Raw genomic sequence first — 22,200 nt, 5'->3', positions numbered from 1 at the left:
TTTTTAAAAGTTTAGGACTTAATTGTACTTTCGTGACAAAGTTTTAGGACTTCCAGTACACTTATCCCTAGAACAAAAAAATTTATTGAACCCATTTTGGCGTCTTTTTCTTCTACTCAAGCTATATATACACACAAAATGCAACTGCCTCTTGTTTAACCATCATCAGAAGCTTTCGAAAGCATCTAAAAAGGCTTCGAACTTTCTTGACCCTTTTCACGCACATTGTCATGGACAAAGGCTTGCTTGCATGAAAATTACCATTCAGTGAAGCATTTGTGTAGCTTTTAGGGGTGACTATGGACACTGGTGATGTATTTAGAATAAGCAGTGCAAGGCTGAGCAGCTCAAATATATGGAGGAACAGTGGGAAGGAGATCTTCTCAAGGTCTAGCAGGGATGAGGATGATGAGGAGGCTCTGAAGTGGGCTGCACTTGAAAAGCTTCCAACGTATTTGCGTATTCGACGGGGAATTCTCGCCGAAGAAGAAGGCCAGATAAGAGAGGTCGATATCGAGAATCTCGGATCGATAGAGAGGAGGAACTTGTTGGAGAGGTTGCTGAATACAGCTGAGGAAGACAATGAAAAGTTCTTGTTAAAGCTGAAGAAGAGGATTGAGAGGTACATGCTGATGACTTTATAAGCACTTCAGAAATTGAATTAGTTGGTGACTGCAATAGTTTTTAAGAGCATGTTAAAGTGGTGTGATTTCTTTTTCTTTTTTTTTACCCTGATAAAGAAACTTTATCTGAGAAATGGTATTTTCTCTTCTGAGCTGAAAGTTTCATGATAAATCTTTATAATAACTGTGTTTGTCCTTCTGTATCATAAACAGAGTTGGACTAGATTTTCCTTCGATTGAAGTCCGATTCGAGCATCTAAATGTCGAGGCCGGAGCTTATGTTGGAAGCCGAGCTCTACCCACAATTTTCAATTTCTCTGTCAACATACTTGCGGTAATTAATAGTCAATTCATGAACTATCTGTTTTTTCTTGGATTCTGCCCAAACTGACTGAACACCGTCTCATATTAATCAATGTCAACAGGGGTTTCTCAACTATTTTCACATCCTTCCTAGTAGAAAGAAACCATTACCGATCCTCAACGATGTCAGCGGAATCATCAAGCCTTGTAGGTAAGAAGAGAGAGAGTTACTATAGATTTTTATCAGCATAAAATGCTCACTGTTTTTATTTTTCTTTTGCAGAATGACATTACTTCTGGGGCCTCCAGGCTCTGGCAAGACCACATTACTTCTAGCATTAGCTGGGAAGCTCGGCAACGATTTGAAAGTAAGCATAAAGAAAGTACTTCTAGAGCAGTCTTACTTTAGTAGTCTTTAGTGTGTAAGTCACACGAAGAGCTTGTGAATCTCAGTCCTCGGGAAGAGTCACGTACAATGGACACGGGATGAAAGAATTTGTACCGCAGAGGACATCGGCTTATATTAGTCAATATGATCTCCATATAGGAGAATTGACTGTTAGAGAAACTCTGGCTTTCTCGGTCAGGTGTCAAGGCATGGGATCCCATTATGGTGAGTTTGCGCTATTTTTCTTTGTTACCATGATTCGAAGAGTAAATTCTGGAAAAGAGCAAGGATTTTGAGGTATAATACTACCGTTGTTTCTCAGATATGCTAGCAGAGTTATAAAGAAGAGAGACGAAGGCAAATATCAAACCCGATCCAGATATAGATATCTTTATGAAGGTGAGAAATGAGACCATGACTATTGAACAGTTTAACAGCTTTCTGATTGCAGATTTTACATGCATATACTTTCTTTCTTCGGAATGTGCAAAATATGGTCAAAAACATGTATTAATGCCCGTAAGAGCTTCTATTGATCTTAATCTTCTGCAGGCAGTTGCAATGGAAGGGAAGGAGACTAATATTGTTACTGATTATATACTCAAGGTATGAACAAGAAAAAACACCACTAGTCCATTCTTCTGCTCTTGCCATGAGGATAAGAAGAAAACACAAAATCTGAAAATTTTTGTTCTTTTTGCAATGCTTAAATTTAGATTCTGGGACTTGAAATCTGCGACGACACGATGGTGGGAGATGAAATGATACGAGGCATCTCCGGTGGACAAAAGAAACTGTCGCAACCGAACTCCCGAGCCCTCTTTTTTATCAAACATGCAAAAAGGGAGGGTTCGCCTGGTACGTGCTAAGTCTAGGTTCGGGACTTAACTAAGGCTCTCCCAAGTCCATACCACATCACGACTTAGGGTTTAAGTATTTAACATGCAAGTGGTTTATACCAAGGAGTCGCCACTAATCGATTTGGGGTGGGTCGATTAGAAACCCAAATAAGGTGATAGGAGAATCACCCTATTCCTGCGAACCAGAGATTAACTGAGTTCGGGGACTTGGTTACACTAGTTGGATAACTAATGCTCTTTCGGTACCATTTTACCCTGTTCATTTTTTAAAACATTTATCAGGCAGTTTGGATTGATTTTAGGACCTTTCTCCTAACATGTGAGGTGATCAAGCGAGTGCATAATCAGAAACGATTAGCAGTCAAAAACACAACAATTCATGCAGCTTAAGGTTCTAACCTTAACTAAGTCAGATGACATTGAAAACACAACAACTCATGCGATTGTATTAAAAAGCATGCATAACAATACAACGATAATAATAATAAAAACACGCAAAATACTACCGCGTAACCTTAGGCTTGTCTAATTTAAACAAGACAAAAACATGCATAATAATGCCACAATAAAACAAAACACTTAGAAATATCACATAATTTAAAAAAAAATCTTTTCTTTTTTTAAAAAAAATTTTGAATTTTTTTTATAAAAAAAACATAAGAAGAGAAAAAGAAAAAAATTTAAATTTAAATTTTTTTTAAATTTTTTTAAATTTTGTTTTTTTAAATAAAATAAAATAAAATATTAATATTAATATAATATTAAAACCCGGGTCGGGTCGGTCGGATCCGACCCGGGTCAACGGACCCGACCCATTACGTTGACCGGGTCGAATTTCCGGATCCGACCCGGGTCAAAGAGTCAACCCGGGTCTGGACCGGATCGAGCCCGGTTGGGTCCCGGTCCGGTGGAAAAAGACGAAATAGGGCCGGTTCGACCGGGTCGAACCGGCCCTATTTACTTGCAGACCAATCGAACCGGTCTGCAGGCCGGTCCGGGGACGGCTCCCGCGTGTCTAGGCACTCGGGAGCTTCGCCGGTGAAATCCGGCGATCTCGCCGGACGACCCAGACCACCCATGGCCTGGGTCTTCACCCCACAAGCCCCACCTACCTGTTCCGACGACTAGGCTTGCCGTCCGACTGCTCGATTGCCGGCCGGCGGCCAAAGACAAACCCGGCTCTTGGAAGCATTTCATCGAGCACTTGGCGTGCGCGATGAAAATCAAAAGATTTCGACCTCCTCCAGCGACTTGGTCGGCTCCGACGGCTATGGTTCGCTTCAGACGGTGAGCAGGGACCGGGACCGACGTCGGTATGGGCCAAGATTCGTGCGAAACGGCCGGCGCGAGTCCCGGCCCAACCACGCCGGAAAACAGAGACGGTTCTCGGTCGGGGGCTCACCGGTTGGCGACGCTTCTGAGGGGCTTACGGCTGGTCTGGAGACGTCGACGACCACTGCTGGTTCTCTTTTGGCTCCGGCGTGACCTATGTTTGCGCTCTCTCTCTCTCTATTCTCTCTCTTCTCTCTCTGTTCTTTGTTTCTCTCTCAAAATGGCCGACCCAGGCTCTCTAGCTCTCTGTGTCGCCGCCGTCGGCTCGGCGGCGGGGATGGATGGCTGAAGCTGAGGCGCGGTGGCCGCCGGAAGCTCCCTTTCTCTCTCGGCTCACACTCTCACGCTTTCTCTGTGTTTTTCTCCAAAATGGCCGACCGGCCTCTCTCTCTCTCTCTGGCTATATATAGCCGGCGACGACGCGTCTCTTTGCTCCGTTGCGTCTGCATGACGATGGCCTGCACTGGCCTACGCTAGCCCGTGACTTCGTGGCCACTTAGGCCGGTGCAAAGCAGGGGGAGGCTCTGAGACGGCAGAGTAGAGAAACAGGGGGAAGAGAGGGAGAAGGAGATAAGGGAGGCCCGGGAAAACGGAGGGGACGGAGCTGGCCTTAATGGCCAGTCCCTGTGGCGTGCTGCCCCGGCTTGCTCTGGCCGGATAGGGACGGGGTGAGGCCGCTCCGCCGCTCGTCGCTTCTGCGTCAGCAACAGGGGAGAACAGGGGAAGGACAGCGACGCTCGGCGGGGGGAGGAAGAAGGAGGAGAAGGGGCTGGGCCGGGCCAGGCCCAGCCGCGCGGAGGAAAAAAAAAGAAAAAAGAAAAAGCGGGCTGGGCCCATGCGGGGGAAAAAAGGAAAAGGAAAAAGGGCCGGGTTGGCCCGGCCCCGACCCGGCCCGACTCGTTCGTTTTTTTTTTTTTTTGAATTTTTTTTTAAACATTCTAATAGACCCTATTAATACAAATGTGTCTAAATTCTATATGCAATGTATTTAAATAGAAATATTTTTTTGTTTTAGGAATTAAAGAAAATTAATTCCTAAATTTTGTGTAATTAATTTTTGGGCCAATTAAAATAGGTGTCAACAGTTGCCCCTCTTTGAAGGTGAGCTCGTAGAGTTTGAGCTCGCAGAGGTTACGTTCAAAGATAAGATGACACCTAAATTTGGCCCATGCATGCTCAATGAATACTATTTTTGGCGAGACCGTGAGTCTCATTTTTTTATGATGCGATAAAATGATGCATGCTAAAGTAAATAAAAACATACCCGGGGTTACTTACCTTGCCGAAGGGTAGAGTAATTTCAGATAGTTTATATTGTGTGTCGAGGACCCGAACCTATCTTCGGTCGCCTTGAGGGGGGAAATGGTTTGTCTAGGACCCGAACCTTTCTTCGGTCGCCTTGACGGGGATTGCTTTTGTCTAGGACCCGAACCTTTCTTCGGTCGCCTTGACGGGGATTGCTTTTGTCTAGGACCCGAACCTTTCTTCGGTCGCCTTGACTGGATTTTATTTGTCTAGGACCCGAACCTTTCTTCGGTCGCCTTGACGGGGATTGATGGTTTGCCTAGTGGATCCTCGCCAGCAGGTCTTGGAGAGACTCAAACGATGAGCACCTGGGGTTCCTCGTCCGAGGATTTGTTGATTTGCCTGGTGGGTCATTGCCAGCAGGTCTTGAAAAGGCTCAAACGATGAGCACCTGGGGGTCCTCGCCCGAGGATTTGATGTGAACAGGGGGGTCAGTCCCATGCTCAAAGGGTGAATAACGGGGTCAATCCGATGTTCAGAGGGTGAACAACGGGGTCAATCCGATGTTCAGAGGGTGAACAAGGGGTCAATCCGATGTTCAGAGGGTGAACAACGGGGTCAATCCAATGTTCAGAGGGTGAACAACAGGGTCAATCCGATGTTCAAAGGGTGAACAACGGGGTCAATTCGATGTTCAGAGGGTGAACAAAGGGGTCAATCCGATGTTCAGCTGGTGAATAACGGGGTCAATCCGATGTTCAGAGGGTGAACAACGGGGTCAATTCGATGTTCAAAGGGTACCATAACAATTGTAGGTACATGATTTTTTTGAACCGGGCATGGGTAGAATATACTTACATGGGCACGTTCCTGCCTCTTAAGGGCGTGTCTCCTGTCAGACAAGTTTTTGTGCAAAGACATACGTATTTATCGGAGAAATAGACAACTGAGGCTATTCTTGAATATCGTATGAAATATCTTGACCAGCAAGTCAAGATGCTTTTCTTTTTCAAAGGAACACCCTGTTTACCTTCTGGGTAGTTTGAAAAGAATTCTGATAAAATACCTGGGATTTCTTACCCAGAGGTTTGATGTATCATCTGCTAAATACCCGACCTTTTTCAGGGCATCTCTTTTGTGATGATAATTAGGGCTTCCCCAGTGCCTGAATTTTCATGTTCTATCACTGGGGATTAGAACTCTGAGCTGCAAAAGCATGCTGTGTCAATTCCACTTGGGGAACAGAAGAAATTTTTTGTGACATCTTTGGAGACGCTCCAAAGGTCATATGTTCTTTGAGTCTTTGAGGATATTTTACCTGTCAAATAGGGTTAGCACAAACATGCATGCATTCATCAAGGATAAACAAGCTGGGCTATTCCAGAATGTGTATTTGAAAGTTCATGCATAATGATTTTACCATGTTTGCATCACCAAACATCCACCGAGGGTCAATCAAGACAATTTTCGCTTAGGATGTGGACTTCTCGAGATGCTGAACGAGGGATCCTTAGTCAGAAAGGACTTTCCACTCGCTCTCATTGAAAAGGGCTATTTGTCCCATCCATTAATGCGGGAACATCGAAAACACTCAATCTGACCGTTATCACATCCACAAGGGTCTGAGTTTTCTCGCAAGCGGTATGACGCTGCCATTCTGAGAGGTCTTCTTCAGGGTCGTAATGCTGGCTTAGTCAATGGCTTAACAAGGGTGACTGTCCGAGTCAAGGCCATGAAAGAAAATATTATGCAATCATCTCCAGGTTTACAAGTCAAGAGCCCTGCAAAACGAGATAGAAGTAGTCTTGCTCGCACTTCCTCGAGTGTTGTTTATAAACATTTGAAATGCCACGTTAATTCAAGTGTCCTAGTCAGAAGAGACTTCATGAGGGGCGTAACGTAGGCTCGGTTCACAGGTTGAGAAACGAAAGGATCGTTAGGCTCAAAAATGTGTGTAAGGGTGAAAGTTGGTAATCATCTTGGCATTGTCACCAGTCTTCTTTCACCGTCAGGATCCTTCTGGAAAATTCTCTGGGTAATCCCGTGCTTTGGCTTCTTGGACAGCTTTTTCTTGAGGAATTTCTGCGTCAAGCATTTTCCTGGATACCATTCAATCTCTGTCCCAATTGCTTTCTGAGATTTCGTCAGTTAAGACTTCATTGTTTTTCATAGCAGTTACCCAGAAATTAGGGACTCCTTTCTCTTTGTTTTTTTATCCATGGGCATTGGCCTTGCTTTTACCAGGCACACTGCTTTTTCATGCCCCTAGTTTTCAGTATATTTTTTTTTGCTGTTCTTTTGGTGTTGTCAAGACTGGCCTAAACAAGTTTGAACAGAACAACATTATTAGGCTCTTGGAGTCTTCATTTTGATTCGGTACTTTGGACCCTAACGCTCGAACTGTGGTGACTTTTGCCTTGCCTCGGTGTGGGGGATGATCACCAACTGGGTTCATACGAAATGAAATCGCTGGCTCAATTGGGCTAGCAAAGGATATAAGTGTATGGGATAGAAGAAGAACTGCTCTTCATCATCCTAGGGCATTTAAATTATCTCGAGAGTTCATCTGCAATAAAAACACTAAAAGATTAATGCAAATGAGAGCAAGAAAATTTCTATTCATCTTTTCACCTTGTGCGAGCTGTTGCAGCTGATGATCATAGAAAATTTTGGATATTACAGACTCCTCATCCTTCTTGTCTTGCTCAGTTCCTAGGTGAAAACATCACTGTTATCAATAAGATGTTGGCATTTTGAACAGGCTTTAGTTTGCTGCTTCTCTTTTGACAAAGCCCTCTTAGCCTCGACTGTTCAGCCGTCGATGGTGTGCTTGTCTTGGAGGACTCTGTCGAGGACCGCCAGATCCGTAAAGACGACGAGGCCGAAGCCAAGGGGGCGGTGATCGAAAGGGAGGAACGCTCTTCTTGCTCCCTCTGAATTTGAATCCTCCCTGTGATGCTAGTTTACCTCAAGCTGCCCCAATGTGGGGTGGTTCTTGACAGGGGTGATTTAAAAGGAACCTCCAAGTGTATGGGCTTAAATGGTCAAGCAAAGGATTAATGGTGGTGTATGGGGCAGAGAAATGAACTGCCTCTCGTCATTTTGGCTACCGTACCTTATGCGAGAAACCCCTTTACCTTGTAGAAGTGGAACATTTTCGCTCATTTTACATGGGTTTGGTACGTGAGAATATGTATAGACTAAGGATTGCCTCTCATCATCCTGAGACACCTCGTTCAATACATCGGAGTAGTTCGACACCATTCGTCGAATTGTCAAGATTTTCACAGGGAATTGGTGAATTAAACAGGTAAAATTACCATGCGAAATTCTTTTCAAAAGACATACGATGCTCTTGGAGGAAGGTTAAGTATTTATCTGCTTTAACATGTTTCCTCTTTCTCTGTTTCTTGGTACTCTTATGAGAAAAAAATTTTAGAGAAAGAGATACTTATCTATGCTGCAGCAGCGACGAGGCAAACCTGCAAGGCAATAAGAAAGACCGTGTTAATGAACGGCTCTTTGAATAAATAGGAATTGGGAACGATACAACATTACCCTTCGTGATTCCCTTCATTTGAAATTAAATTGACAACTCCTTGAGTTCCTCGGATGTCGATAATTCCCTTCTGACAAAAACATGAGCTTATGTGAGAAATGAGATGATTAAGGGTAAATTGAGAACGATACAAATTACCCTTCTTCCATTTTGCCTTCAAAGCTAGCAGAGTCTTTTCTCCTCTTTACTTTGTTCAGCCTTCTTTGTCTCAGTCTGCTCCTCCATATTCTCAGTCTCGAAGCTCGAATGAGATCCTCTATAATTAGGGGTGCTTCCGAATAGAGGGTTCTATCGTTAGCGCATGTTGTGTCAATGCGGTTCCAGCATGTTGAGGAGTTTCTCATGAATGTTCCGATTCCTGATTGCACAGGCATGTACAATTGCTTGCATGGGGATCTTCGCAACAAAGCTAATTTCTGCTTTAAAGGTCTTTGACGGGTATGGGCGTGACTGCCATCGAGACTTCCATGGCTGTCAGGATTAGGATTGGCTCTATCTTGTCATATGCAAAGTCCTTTCCAGCTGCTTGTACATGACCTTTACTCAAATTTGTCCTATATAAAAGGAAAATATATGTCATTTCTATGCTAAAGTGGATGAACTTTAGGAACGAAATACACCCTTTTTTATGGACTGGGGGATTGCATGCCCCATAGTCTGCTCTCCCAATTAAGCATTCCTTCGTCATATTTCATTCGCGAGGTCCCAACATTGGTGCTCTATCCGGCTCGCTAGCACGTCAGAGTCTAGCATATTCCCCAGTTCATCATCTGCAAAAGAAAAGGGATGGAATGTCATTTCCACAATTTGTTAAGGAATAAGACATACCTTTTTTCTTTCAAAAGGGATAATCTTTTCTTGATCTGCCTCCGACTTTTGTACAAAATGATGTTTTGTTCATCATGGTGTTAAGGAATGCTCAGCACTCCCTCTGACTCTCTGGAATTGATATCTCATACAAGAAGTAATGAGATTTGCCTCACATTTCATTTTGAAGGTTGGCTGATCTTTGCTCGGACTGTCCCTATTGGATTAGTCGGTCTGCGATCATTATCAGGAGCTGATGTGCTCTTCAGTTTGTGTCATTTCCAAATGTCTCATTTGTAATAACAAATCAAAAAGGAGTATGCTCTGAGACACGAAGTGAGCGAGTTAGAAAAACAAACAGGGCTATGAGCATGCATGCTTTTCCACCACCATTCTTTTTTTGCCTTTTTAAAAAATGATAAAACGTTTGTTTTATTTTCAAAAGCTTAGAAACAAGGAAGCATGAGAAAGCCGGGGCCTCAGAACACTTTCCTTTGCATGGCTGGATATCATCAACGGGCCGGTTTGGGATACTTCCTCAGGCCCTCAAAACAAAATATTTGTAATTCTTTTGAATAATTCAGGCGAATTACATTTGTTGGAATGGAAATTACAATACTAAAATTCCAAGCATAATTAAAAATTCAGAAAACTGGGAATCTTAGAAAACAGCTGAGACTTTAGAAAGCAAGAAAAGCTCCCACATAGGAGGATTCAAACTATTAAATATGCCTCTATTCTAAAGGAGGAAAATTGAGTCTTCAGTTTACTCAATGACGACATCAGCGCCTCCTGCTTGATTGGGTGGTGCGTTGCGGAATGAAAACATCTTTGCATCTAACAATTTCTGGACCTTATTTTTCAAGACAATGCAGTCATTGACGGAATGTCCTATTTCGCCCAAATGATAGTCACATGCCTTGGAGGGATCGTAGTTGGGAAAACGCTCAGGACTTTCACGCTTTGGCTCTTTAGCAAGCAACCTCTTTTCCAGGAGAATAGGCAGGATCTGAGACATAGGCCAAGGGAGTGGCGTGAACTGCTTTTTGTTATTTCTCCTTTGGGATGGAGGGATACCGGGTTTGTATTGTTCACGTTGCATGAACTTTGGGCATAGGGTGCTCAATTCCTTAGGATCAGGGGACTCGTGGACATTGTCAGCCATGACATCTTTACCCTTTTGGTTGGGACTGGAGGGCTCCATTTGAATTATCACCCCTGGTCTTGGATGGCGAAGTGGAGTCATGGTGAGTTGGTCTAAGCGGACTGACAGATGTTCCACTTGTTTTGAGAGTTGTTGAAGAAAGGCGAAGACTTGCTTCATTTCGGTCTCCATGTCCGCCACACGAGTTGTCATATCTTTTTCAGTCATTTTTACTTAGCGGGTTGGTATAATTCGTAATTACCTGTTAAAAAAATGGCAACGAATGAGTATAAAATCTTATAAATGATCAGTCCATGACTTAGTCTAGTATTGCATCTGTCTATCATGTATTTTCTTTATTTGCAAAAAATAGGGGAAGCAAAAAAAGGTTTTTATTTATATTAACATTACAAACGGCGTCCCCGAGGTTCGAACCCCGATTGCCTCGGACCACCTTCACTCCCGGGTACCACCAGGCCGAAGCGCTGGTAGTGTTACCAGGGTGCGTTTTTTTTATTTATACACAATTTTTTTCTTTTTTTAAAAACGACAAGAAATCGTATGGGAAAACAATGATTTGTAATGTGTTTATAAAAATAAAGGTACGAACTGAAAGTAAGTATTCTGAAAAAATTTTAGTAACTATTTCTTCCAAAACGATTACGGTATTAAATCCACAACTAACCTAGACTAATCATGGATCGACCGGAATATACAAAAATAAATAAATTGCAAAGTGCATGAATAGAAAACTTACTTTACCAGGAACCATGGCAATCACAGAGACATGCGCATGAGGAGTGAGGTTCGATTTCTATTTAGACTGGTTCAGCAAAATGAAATTAAAAGGGTGCCTGACCGTCGCAGTCTCGCGTTGGTGTCAAGTCCTTTTAACCTCAGCCAAATCGAAAGGAATATCTCATAGTCACGCGAATAGCGGCTAAAGATATTTCTTTACAATTTTTTAGAAATAAATTTCGGGAAAAGAAAGGCAACCTCTACATCGCGGGCTCGCGTTCGAGGTCGTATCTTTCTTAACACCATCCTAAAATGCCATATTGCGGCCCAGGTCCGGCAGCGTGGTTGTGTGTGCAATAGTGTAGTGCTAAATCATTAAGGCATGCACAACAATTTACACACAATCAATTTGAACCTGCAAGAGCAAATAACACCTTAATATCAGGTTCATACCTGGAGTCCTTGCTGCCAAACAAAAATCATTTTGAACAGGATAAAATTTTTTTGGCCTAAGTCCACTTTTAAAAAATGCAAGTCCCCAGTGGAGTCGCCAGTCTGTCGCGACCGAACTCCCGAGCCCTCTTTTTTATCAAACATGCAAAAAGGGAGGGTTCGCCTGGTACGTGCTAAGTCTAGGTTCAGGACTTAACTAAGGCTCTCCCAAGCCCATACTATATCACGACTTAGGGTTTAAGTATTTAACATGCAAGTGGTTTATACCAAGGAGTCGCCACTAATCGATTTGGGGTGGGTCGATTAGAAACCCAAATAAGGTGATGGGAGAATCACCCTATTCCTACGAACCAGAGATTAATTGAGTTCGGGAACTTGATTACACTAGTTGGATAACTAATGCCCTTTCGGTACCATTTTACCCTGTTCATTTTTTAAAACATTTATCAGGCAGTTTGGATTGATTTTAGGACCTTTCTCCTAACATGTGAGGTGATCAAGCGAGTGCATAATCAGAAACGATTAGCAGTCAAAAACACAACAATTCATGCAGCCTAAGGTTCTAACCTTAACTAAGTCAGATGACATTCAAAATACAACAACTCATGCGATTGTATTAAAAAGCATGCATAACAATACAACGGTAATATTAATAAAAACACGCAAAATACTACCGCATAACCTTAGGCTTGTCTAATTTAAACAAGACAAAAACATGCATAATAATACCACAATAAAACAAAACACTTAGAAATATCACATAATTTAAAAAAAGAATCTTTTCTTTTTTTTCAAAAAAAACAGAAGAAGAGAAAAAGAAAAAAAAATTAATTTAAAATTTTTTTAAATTTTCTTTTTTTAAAATAAAATAAAATAAAAATATTAATATAATATTAAAACCCGGGTCGGGTCGGCGGATCCGGGTCGGTCGGATCCGACCCGGGTCAACGGACCCGACCGATTACGTTGACCGGGTCGGATTTCCGGATCCGACCCGGGTCAAAGGGTCAACCAGGGTCATTGACCCGGGTCTGGACTGGACCGGATCGGGCCCGGTTGGGTCCCGGTCCGGTGGAAAAAGACGAAATAGGGCCGGTTCGACCGGGTCGAACCGGCCCTATTTACTTGTAGACCGATTGGACCGGTCTGCAGGCCTGTCGGACCGGTCTGCAGGCCTGTCGGACCGGTCTGCAGGCCGGTCTGGGGACGGCTCCCGCGTGTCTAGGCACGCGGGAGCTTCGCCGGACAACCCAGGCCACCCATGGCCTGGGTCTTCACCCCACAAGCCCCACCTACCTGTTCCGACGACTAGGCTTGCCGTCCGACTGCTCGATCGCCGGCCGGCGGCCAAAGACAAACCCAGCTCTTGGAAGCATTTCATCGAGCACTTGGCGTGCGCGATGAAAATCAAAAGATTTCGACCTCCTCCAGCGACCTGGTCGACTCCGACGGCTATGGTTCGCTTCAGACGGTGAGCAGGGACCGGGACCGACGTCGGTATGGGCCGGGATTCGTGCGAAACGGCCGGCGCGAGTCCCGGCCCAACCACGCCGGAAAACAGGGGAAAACAGAGGCGGTTCTCGGCCGAGGGCTCACTGATTGGCGACGCTTCTGAGGGGCTTACGGCTGGTCTGGGGACGTCGACGACCACTGCTGGTTCTCTTTTGGCTCCGGCGTGACCTCTGTTTGCGCTCTCTCTCTCTCTATTCTCTCTCTTCTCTCTCTGTTCTTTGTTTCTCTCTCAAAATGGCCAACCCAGGCTCTCTAGCTCTCTGTGTCGCCACTGTCGGCTCGGTGACGGGGATGGATGGTTGAAGCTGAGGCGCAGTGGCCGCCGGAAGCTCCCTTTCTCTCTCGGCTCACACTCTCACGCTCTCTCCGTGTTTTTCTCCAAAATGGCCGATCGGCCTCTCTCTCTCTCTCTGGCTATATATAGCCGGCGACAACGCGTCTCTCTGCTCCGTTTCGTCTGCATGACGACGGCCTGCACCGGCCTACGCTAGCCCGTGACTTCGTGGCCACTTAGGCCGGTGCAGAGCAGGGGGAGGCTCTGAGACGGCAGAGCAAAGAAACAGGGGGAAGAGAGGGAGAATGAGATAAGGGAGGCCCGGGAAAACGGGGGGGACGGGACTGGCCATTAAGGCCAGTCCCTGTGGCGTGCTGCCCCGGCCTGCTCTAGCCGGATAGGGACGGGGTGAGGCCGCTCCGCCGCTCGTCGCCTGCGTCGGCCTTGAGGGGAGAACGAGGGGAAGGACGGCGCTCGGCGGGGAGGAAGAAGGAGGAGAAGGGGCTTGGCCGGGCCGGGCCGGCCATGGAGGAAAAAAAAAAAAAAAGAAAAAGCGGGTTTGGGCCCATGCGGGGAAAAAAGGAAAAGGAAAAAGGGTCGGGTTGGCCCGGCCCCGACCCGGCCCGACTCGTTCGTTTTTTTTTTTTTGAAATTTTTGTTTAAACATTCTAGTAGACCCTATTAATACAAATGTGCCTAAATTCTATATGCAATGTATTTAAATAGAAATATTTTTTTATTTTAGGAATTAAAGAAAATTAATTCCTAAATTTTGTGTAATTAATTTTTGGGCCAATTAAAATAGGTGTCAACAGAAACGAGTCACAACGGGTAAGACCCAGAAGGCCGCTTTAGTATATCATGTAGATGGATGATTGCCATGACTTTTTTCTCAAGTTCGGTTGATTTTGTTCAATTTCGTTTTGACATAAAACAGGGGAGATGCTCGTGGGGCCAGCCAAAGCGCTCTTTATGGATGAAATATCCACCGGCTTGGATAGTTCGACAACTTTTCAAATAGTGAGCTCACTCAGACAGTCCATACACATCCTCAATGGGACTGCTCTAATTTCCCTCCTCCAGCCTGCACCGGAAACTTACGACCTGTTTGACGATATCATCCTTCTCTCGGATGGACAAATCGTGTACCAAGGTCCCCGAGAAAACGTGCTTGAGTTCTTTCGATCACATGGGTTTTAAATGTCCTGAAAGGAAAGGAGTAGCTGATTTCTTGCAAGAAGTAATATTTTCAAATCACTTTTTCTTCGTTCTATGAGTGACAATTGACTCATTCATAATTTTGTCCCGTAATGTGATCTGTAGGTGACTTCAAGGAAAGATCAAGAGCAGTATTGGGCGCATAAGGACTCCCCTTACAGATTTGTAACCCTCAAGGAATTTTCCGAAGCATTTCAATCATTTCACATCGGTCAGAAAGTAGGCGACCAACTTGCAATCCCGTTCGACAAGTCGAAAGGCCATCCAGCTGCTCTAACAACTAAGAAGTATGGGGTGAGCCAGAAAGAACTGTTGAGAGCTTGCGTTTCGAGGGAACTTTTGCTAATGAAGAGAAACTTATTTGTCTACATTTGGGAAAAAACCACAAAAAAACCCCAAACTTTGCCCTGTGACACATTTACCCTAAACTTTTTTTTGTGACATCAAAAACCCCAAACTTTGCTATTTGTGACACATTTACCCCAATATACTGTAGCCTAGGGTATTTTAGTCTTTTTCCCTTTTTCTATTTTTTTTCTGTTCTTTTTTCTTTTTTCCGGCAAGGCTGCCCTCGCCTCGCCGGCGTCGGGCGAAGGACCCTCGCCCCGCCCAGGCGAGGGCTGCCCTCACCGGCGTTGGACGAGGGCAGCCCTCGCCTCACCGGCGTCGGGCGAGGACCCTCGCCCCGCCCGGGCGAGGTGAAGGCGCCCTCGCTCAGGGCGGGCGAGGCTGCCAGCTAGACGTCGGGCGAGGCTTCCCTCGCCCCGCCCAGTGAGGGCGCCCTCGCGAGATCCGGCGAGGGCGACCCTCGCTCGACGCCGGCGAGGGTCGCCCTCGCCGGATCGCGCGAGGGCCGCCTCGCTCGACGCCGGCGAGGGCCCCTCGCTCGATCCGGCGAGGGCGGCCCTCGCCGGCGCCGAGCGAGGGTCGCCCGCCTGGGCGAGCGAGGGCGCCTCGCCGATCCGGCGAGGGCGACCCTCGCGGCGTCGAGCGAGGGTCGCCCGTCGGGATTGGCGAGGGCCGCCCTCGCCGGGCGGGGCGAGGAAGCCCTCGCCCGACGCCGGTGGGCGCCCCTCGCCCGACGCCGGCGAGGCGAGGGCGCCCTCGCCCAACGCCGGCGAGGGCGCCCTCGCCCGGGCGGGCGAGGGTCCTCGCCCGACGCCGGCGAGGCGAGGGCCGCCCTCGCCCAACGCCGGCGAGGCGGCCCTCGCTGCGCGCGGCGAGGTCGCCGGAGACCTCGCTGCGCCGGCGAGGTCGCCGGAGACCTCTCCGGCGAGGGCAGCCTTGCCGGAAAAAAGAAAAAAAAAACAGAAAAAAAATAGAAAAAGGGAAAAAGACTAAAATACCCTAGGCTACAGTATATTGGGGTAAATGTGTCACAAATAGCAAAGTTTGGGGTTTTTGGTGTCACAAAAAAAAGTTTGGGGTAAATGTGTCACAGATGGCAAAGTTTGGGGTTTTTGGTGGTTTTTTCCCTCTACATTTTTAATATGTTCCAGGTGAGCAAGTTGAAGAATTGGTATTCTTAATTTAGCCCGTAATTCCGACTAAGCGATGCGTTTGGTCTGTCAATTTTCCCGATGACGGTGTTCATAACAATGACGGTGTTCCTACGGACTGATATGCACCGAGATACAGTGATGGACGGTGGGATTTATTTCGGTGCTCTCTACTTCACTTTGCTCATTATAATGTTCAATGGATTCTCAGAGCTTGGCATGACCATCATGAAGCTCCCCGTCTTCTACAAGCAGAGAGACCTCTTCTTCTTTCCTGCGTGGGCATATTCGTTACCCACATGTATCCTGAAGATTCCGAGCACCCTTGTAGAAGTTGCTATTTGGGTGATCATGACTTACTATGTCATAGGCTTTGACCCTTATGCTGGAAGGTTGATAAAATTACGGTTTTTCAAAATTTCAAACTTCGATCCAATGATTCAGATACTGATAAAATCTATGATACCAGGTTCTTCAAACAGTATTTTCTGCTCCTATGCCTACATCAGGTGACATCTGGATTATTCCGATTCGTTGGGGCACTAGGAAGGAACATGATCGTGGCGAATACTTTTGGAACGTTTGGATTACTCACCGTTTTTGTCATCAGCGGATTCATCATATCAAGAGGTCAACCAGATGTCTAAAATATTCTTCTTTCGGTGTGCAATTCACATATGCAATTTCCTGATGTGACATTCTTTGAAATCAGATGATATTAAGCCGTGGTGGATATGGGTTTATTGGATTTCCTTAATGATGTATGGACAGAACGCTATCGCTGTAAATGAATTTCTTGGAAAGCAGTGGGGACATGTAAGTACCTTCTTACAAAACTGTCATTAAAGACAGTACAAAGAATTAATAAAGGTCGCTAAAATTGTTAAGTGTATCAACTGATGAAGTTTCGGAGCTTTTGTGGTATAGATTCCTCCTAACTACACAGAACCCTTAGGAGTTTTGGTCCTGAAGTCCCGGGGAATTTTACCTGAAGCGCATTGGTATTGGATCGGAGTAGGAGCATCGATTGGATACATTTTTCTTTTTAATTTCCTGTTCACTGTGGCCTTGAAATATCTGGACCGTAAGCCTCTCTCGCAAGGCTGTTATTTTTGGGATTCATTGTACAGTTTTGGTGAATGACTTACATTTGGCTGCAGCATTTGGGAAGCCTCAAGCTGTACTTTCAAAGGAGACTCTGGCAGAGAAAACTGCGAGCAAGAATGGAGAGGTCATTGGGCTATCATCAAGAGGGAGCCAGAGGAGTTCATCTGGTGAGCCCCAGAACCCACATATCTTTCACTTTTCACCTGTCAAGTAGAACTCAAGCTAAAGGCATCAGTATCGTGATAATACAGAAAAAGAGAGTGGACGCCGAAGAAGCTCCGCATCAGGAACATTGTCTACGAGAGTCGGGAAAATAAACAATTCGGATCAGAATAGGATACGAGGAATGGTTCTTCCTTTCGAGCCGCTTTCTATTGCTTTCGATGATATCAGATACGCCGTCGACATGCCCCAGGTACTGTTTGCTCCAAAGATGCTTTGGTTCTGACAATTGAACTGATGGGCAGGACTTTTCGATGTGTCGAAGATGACTGAATCAGCGAGTTTGTTTTTACGTTTGCAGGAAATGAAAGCACAAGGCATTCCTGAAGATCAGCTGGAACTTCTAAAAGGTGTGAGTGGTGCTTTCAGGCCAGGAGTGTTGACGGCTTTAATGGGTGTCAGCGGCGCAGGAAAGACCACTCTAATGCACGTGTTGGCCAGAAGGAAAACCGGTGGATACTTCAACGGGACAATCACTGTATCTGGGTACCCAAAGAAGCAAGAAACATTCGCTCGCATATCGGGATACTGCGAACAAACCGATATCCACTCTCCTCACGTCACAGTTAAAGAGTCCTTGGTGTATTCTGCGTGGCTTCGTTTACCTCCTGAAGTGGATTCTGAGACTAGGAAGGTAGAGACATTACTTGGTCCCTTAGTTCATGTCATCTGGCGCCTTAGATATACTCTTTACATGTTTATCAGTAGAAAAGATACGTTCCCACTTTTTCAGAAGACAGTTCGGGTTTTCTCGATAAGCTGCACCCGACAGAATTTTCCTCATGGTTTACATTGTTCCCCACATCGATCGAAACAATTTTTGGCATCTCTCAAAGGATAACCACAGCTCATTAACATTTCAGACAGCATAATATTGTTGAGGCCCCCGAGTCCCTCCCAGCATTTAGGATGCTAGCTAGTAATTTGATCCAACTTCTGCAGATTTTCATTGAAGAAGTGATGGAACTCGTAGAGCTTACCCCCTTACGAGAAGCGCAAGTTGGGTTGCCTGCTGCGAATGGCCTCTCCATCGAGCAGAGGAAAAGGCTGACGATTGCAATGGAGCTTGTAGCCAACCCGTCGATCATATTCATGGACGAGCCTACCTCCGGCCTCGATGCCAGGGCAGCTGCTATAGTAATGAGAACGGTTCGAAACACATCAGTTGATACGGGGCAAACTGTTGTTTGTACCATCCACCAGCCGAGCATCGACATATTTGATGCTTTTGATGAGGTTCGACGAAAATTCTCATAAGGGACCAAGCTATATGTTTGCTTGTATTTTCACAGGATTTATCTATCTGAGAGATTTTCCTTATTAATATGCAGCTGTTTCTTCTGAAAAGAGGCGGAGAGGAGATCTATGTCGGTCCATTAGGCCAGCGTTCCTCACACCTGATCAACTACTTTGAGGTGAGCTCACTGCTGCGCAGTAATAAGCCGAGTTTAGATTACATTGAGCTTTAAATGCTAACATTTCATGCGTTAAATCAAACGGTGTTAGCGGAGTTCCGAAAATTAAAGACGGATACAATCCGGCGACTTGGATGTTGGAGGTGACGACAGCTGCTCAAGAAGAAATCCTAGGGGTTGACTTCACTGAAGTGTACAGGAATTCGGAACTGTTTAGGTAAGAAATTACTTTTCAGAAGCAGAAACATTTTCGTTTTTCTGCTCGACAAGCTCAAAGAGATTATCAAAAAGAGATTAGAATGCTAGTAGCAGACCGTTTACATGTCCGGTGTCTATAATGGTCAAATCAGGAGAAACAAAGCTCTGATCAAGGAACTAGGTACATCTCCACCAGGGTCGAAGGATCTCTATTTTCCAACACGATATTCACAATCGTTCTCCATCCAGTGTATGGCTTGCCTATGGAAACAACACTGGTCGTATTGGCGGAACCCAGCATACAACGCCGTGAGACTTTCTATACGCAACTTTCATCGCTTTAATGTTCGGCACGATATTTTGGAATCTCGGCTCCAAAAGGTAATAGATAGAAATCCCTATGCATATATATATATATTAGTACAACTCTTTTTTTGGTCGCGAAAGGGAAAAGAAGTATACTGGCTCAGTTACAGCATTATTTGCTCAAAACTTGAGGAACTTACAGGAGAAACCGGCAAGATCTCTTCAACGCCATGGGCTCTATGTACACGGCTATCATTTTCATCGGATTTCAGAATGCATCGTCGGTTCAACCAGTTGTGGCTGTTGAGAGGACAGTCTTCTATCGAGAGAGAGCAGCTGGAATGTATTCCGCTCTGCCCTATGCCTTTGCACATGTACGGACATGTTTCCCTTTCGTAACTAAGTGAGAGAATTAGAGTTGGTAGATCACTGGAAAATAGCAATGACTACAAGCCCTTAGCACTCGAAAGAGTCTGGAGAGAATCCATCATGTTATTTGACAAAATTGTTTCGCACAGGTTATCATCGAGATCCCCTACATCTTTGTCCAAACTGTCATCTATGGAGTGATTGTCTATGCAATGATTGGGTTCGATTGGACAGCCGGCAAGTTCTTCTGGTACATCTTCTGTATGTTCTTCACCTTGTTATACTACACTTTCTATGGGATGATGAGCGTGGCAGCCACGCCCAACCAACACATAGCCGCCATAACCTCTTCCGCATTCTATTTGATTTGGAACCTTTTCTCGGGATTCGTCGTGCCTCAAACAGTAAGCTCATAGATATCTTCACTCAAACCAAATAGAAAAAGACTTCAAAGGAAAATCATAACTGATGAGGGCTGATACTTTTGTTTTAACAGAGAATACCTGTCTGGTGGAGATGGTATTACTGGGCATGTCCAGTTTCTTGGACAATGTACGGACTGGTGGCCTCGCAGTATGGAGATGTTAAGGACAAGCTCGACACTGGCGAGACCGTGGAAGAGTTCGCGCGGAGTTATTTTGGGTTCAAGCATGACTTCTTGGGAGTAGTTGCGATCGTGCTGATCGGATTCCCTGTCCTCTTTGGATTCATCTTTGCCTTCTCAATCAGAACATTCAACTTCCAAAAGAGATGATGACGGCACAACAGGAGATCGGAGAGAAATTGAATACAAGTTCAGTAGTTCCAAGATATATATGCGGATCAAAAGTTTTATTGAAGAAAGTGGAATGTACTTTCATAGTAATCATAACGACTACTTCAATTAATAAGTTGCCGCACTTGTCTTCCTGCTTATACAAAACATGGTTGTAAAGCAAAGTTCGAATATATACAGATCAACTTGTGCTCTCGTGTGCTTAATTCTGGGGTTAAGGCTTGTCAGATGCCGTAGCACTTGCATATGGTGAAATGAAATAAGTTTAAAAGCTGGGGATCCTAGAAGTTAGGCGAAAAAGCTTTCTAAATGTAACTGTTGCAATTCTTAGATTACGTTTGGTAGGCCAGATATAACCCCGGATAGAATATTTTATCTGATGTATGCTTGGGACAATGCAAGATCCGTATATGTTCAGATGTTGTCCAGATAAGAAAAAAAAATCCAACCTAAGGGGTGTGACATAATCTGGATGTCTCTGGATATTGAATGATCATGATTGGTGCCGCCTCACCGCCCTTTGCCGCCTGCAACAATAGAACCATCGGCCGCCACGCTAGGACCACCACCGTGAAAGCCGGTCGTCGTCGCCTCCACCCTCAACCACCGTCGCAACCTCTGCATTCCGCAACCAATCACCATCAACACCTCAACACTAGGCTAGTGCCCGTCACCTCTAATTTCCACTAGGCAAGCCATGGCCGTCCTCGATATCATAGAGCCCGAGCTCAGGCGGCATGATCGAGCCTTAGAGCTCACATATGAGGTCCGAGCCTGGGCTCAGGTTGAGGGCCGATAAGCTCAAAACCCCTTGCTCGAGCTCGATCTCGTTTTCCACTGGATCGCCTTCCTCTCAACAACAACGGTGACAGGGGAGGGAGAGATGAAAAGCGCGATGGCGCAACAGAGGTCTAACGCTTCGGGGGGAGAGGGAGGCGCTCACAACTATTCATGGTCATCATCACCAAGGTTCGTAGGAGATCGCGCCTTTCTATCGCCTGCTTTGGTCAATGTCGATATTCTCTCCCTTTGTTCTCACCTTGTTCTTCCTACGGGTGAGCACCAGTCCAATTCCACAATTCCCGACACTTTTCGGTCCAATTCCCGATTCTAAGGTAGTATCGAACCTAATCGGCATCGTTCTTTTGTTTTTTTTTTTCAGTAAAAAGCCCTTAGTATATTAAAATAATCCATAATCTGTAGGATACTCCCACTAGTCGATGTGGATCTCATATTTGGGCTCTATTTTGCCTTAAAAAGTAAAAAAGCAGCGTATCCCATTCCTTACAAATTGAGGCGGGATCTCACACTTGGGCTCCTATTTTGTTTTTTTTCACTTTTTAGTCATCCTAAAAAGTTGTCCCGCATCGGTTTGTAAGGAAAAGATATGCTACGATTTTTACTTTGAAACCATTTAAAGAGCAAAGGGTGTTAAGCCGTGCTTAGCCGTGCTTCTCAAGGACGAACTGGATCGGTCCTTGTTATCCAGGCCGAGGACCAGCCCACCGGATAACCAATCATGCCTAATTCTTGCTTGTGTCGGCCGCCTTGTTGCTGCCTGCGTTGGTCAGTGATTCGTGGTCGCCGTCCTTTAGCGACCACATCAGCAGTCGCGCCTGATTTGGTCATCGTCCTTTAGCATCCACAGTACGACCACCTTAGTAGTGGTCGCCAGACCATGTCGCAGCTCCATGTGGTGGTTCATATACCGATATCCATGTTATATGAGAACATTTATCAAATTCTGTATACTACATTAGGAATTTCATCATGTTCTTATCAAATCCAATTTTATCCTATCCGCAAAAGAGTCATGCGACCAAACGAAGCCTCAAAGTATTCGGTGAACTCCA

The 22,200-nt window shown here is 45.3% G+C and overlaps 2 protein-coding genes and 1 pseudogene across 2 annotated transcripts in view; all 3 read left to right on the top strand.

Annotated features, from left to right (window-relative positions):
* The window catches only part of LOC115674297 (pleiotropic drug resistance protein 1-like), a 63,042-nt gene extending 42,580 nt beyond the window's left edge, over positions 1–20,462 (top strand). Inside the window, exon 25 of the mRNA XM_030596652.2 lies at positions 20,375–20,462. The gene's annotated coding sequence lies outside the window, so the exon portion shown is untranslated. The remainder of the gene's footprint in view (positions 1–20,374) is intronic.
* LOC130137988 (pleiotropic drug resistance protein 1-like) lies at positions 177–15,985 on the top strand. The gene is made up of 8 exons (XM_056310767.1): positions 177–622; positions 837–957; positions 1,049–1,137; positions 1,210–1,294; positions 1,380–1,580; positions 1,867–1,920; positions 14,562–14,750; positions 15,956–15,985. Exons 1-8 carry the CDS (start codon positions 300–302, stop codon positions 15,983–15,985), a joined length of 1,092 nt encoding a protein of 363 aa, XP_056166742.1. The 5' UTR covers positions 177–299.
* LOC115674298 (pleiotropic drug resistance protein 1-like) lies at positions 16,090–20,462 on the top strand (annotated as a pseudogene).
* Positions 20,463–22,200: the final 1,738 nt, after the last annotated feature.

This window comes from Syzygium oleosum, unplaced genomic scaffold (genome assembly GCF_021117445.2).
Source record: "Syzygium oleosum isolate NSW1041296 unplaced genomic scaffold, Sole_v2.1 Sole_v2.04, whole genome shotgun sequence".
NCBI classification, from domain to species: Eukaryota; Viridiplantae; Streptophyta; class Magnoliopsida; order Myrtales; family Myrtaceae; genus Syzygium; species Syzygium oleosum.
This window is presented reverse-complemented; position numbering and strand designations above follow the sequence as displayed.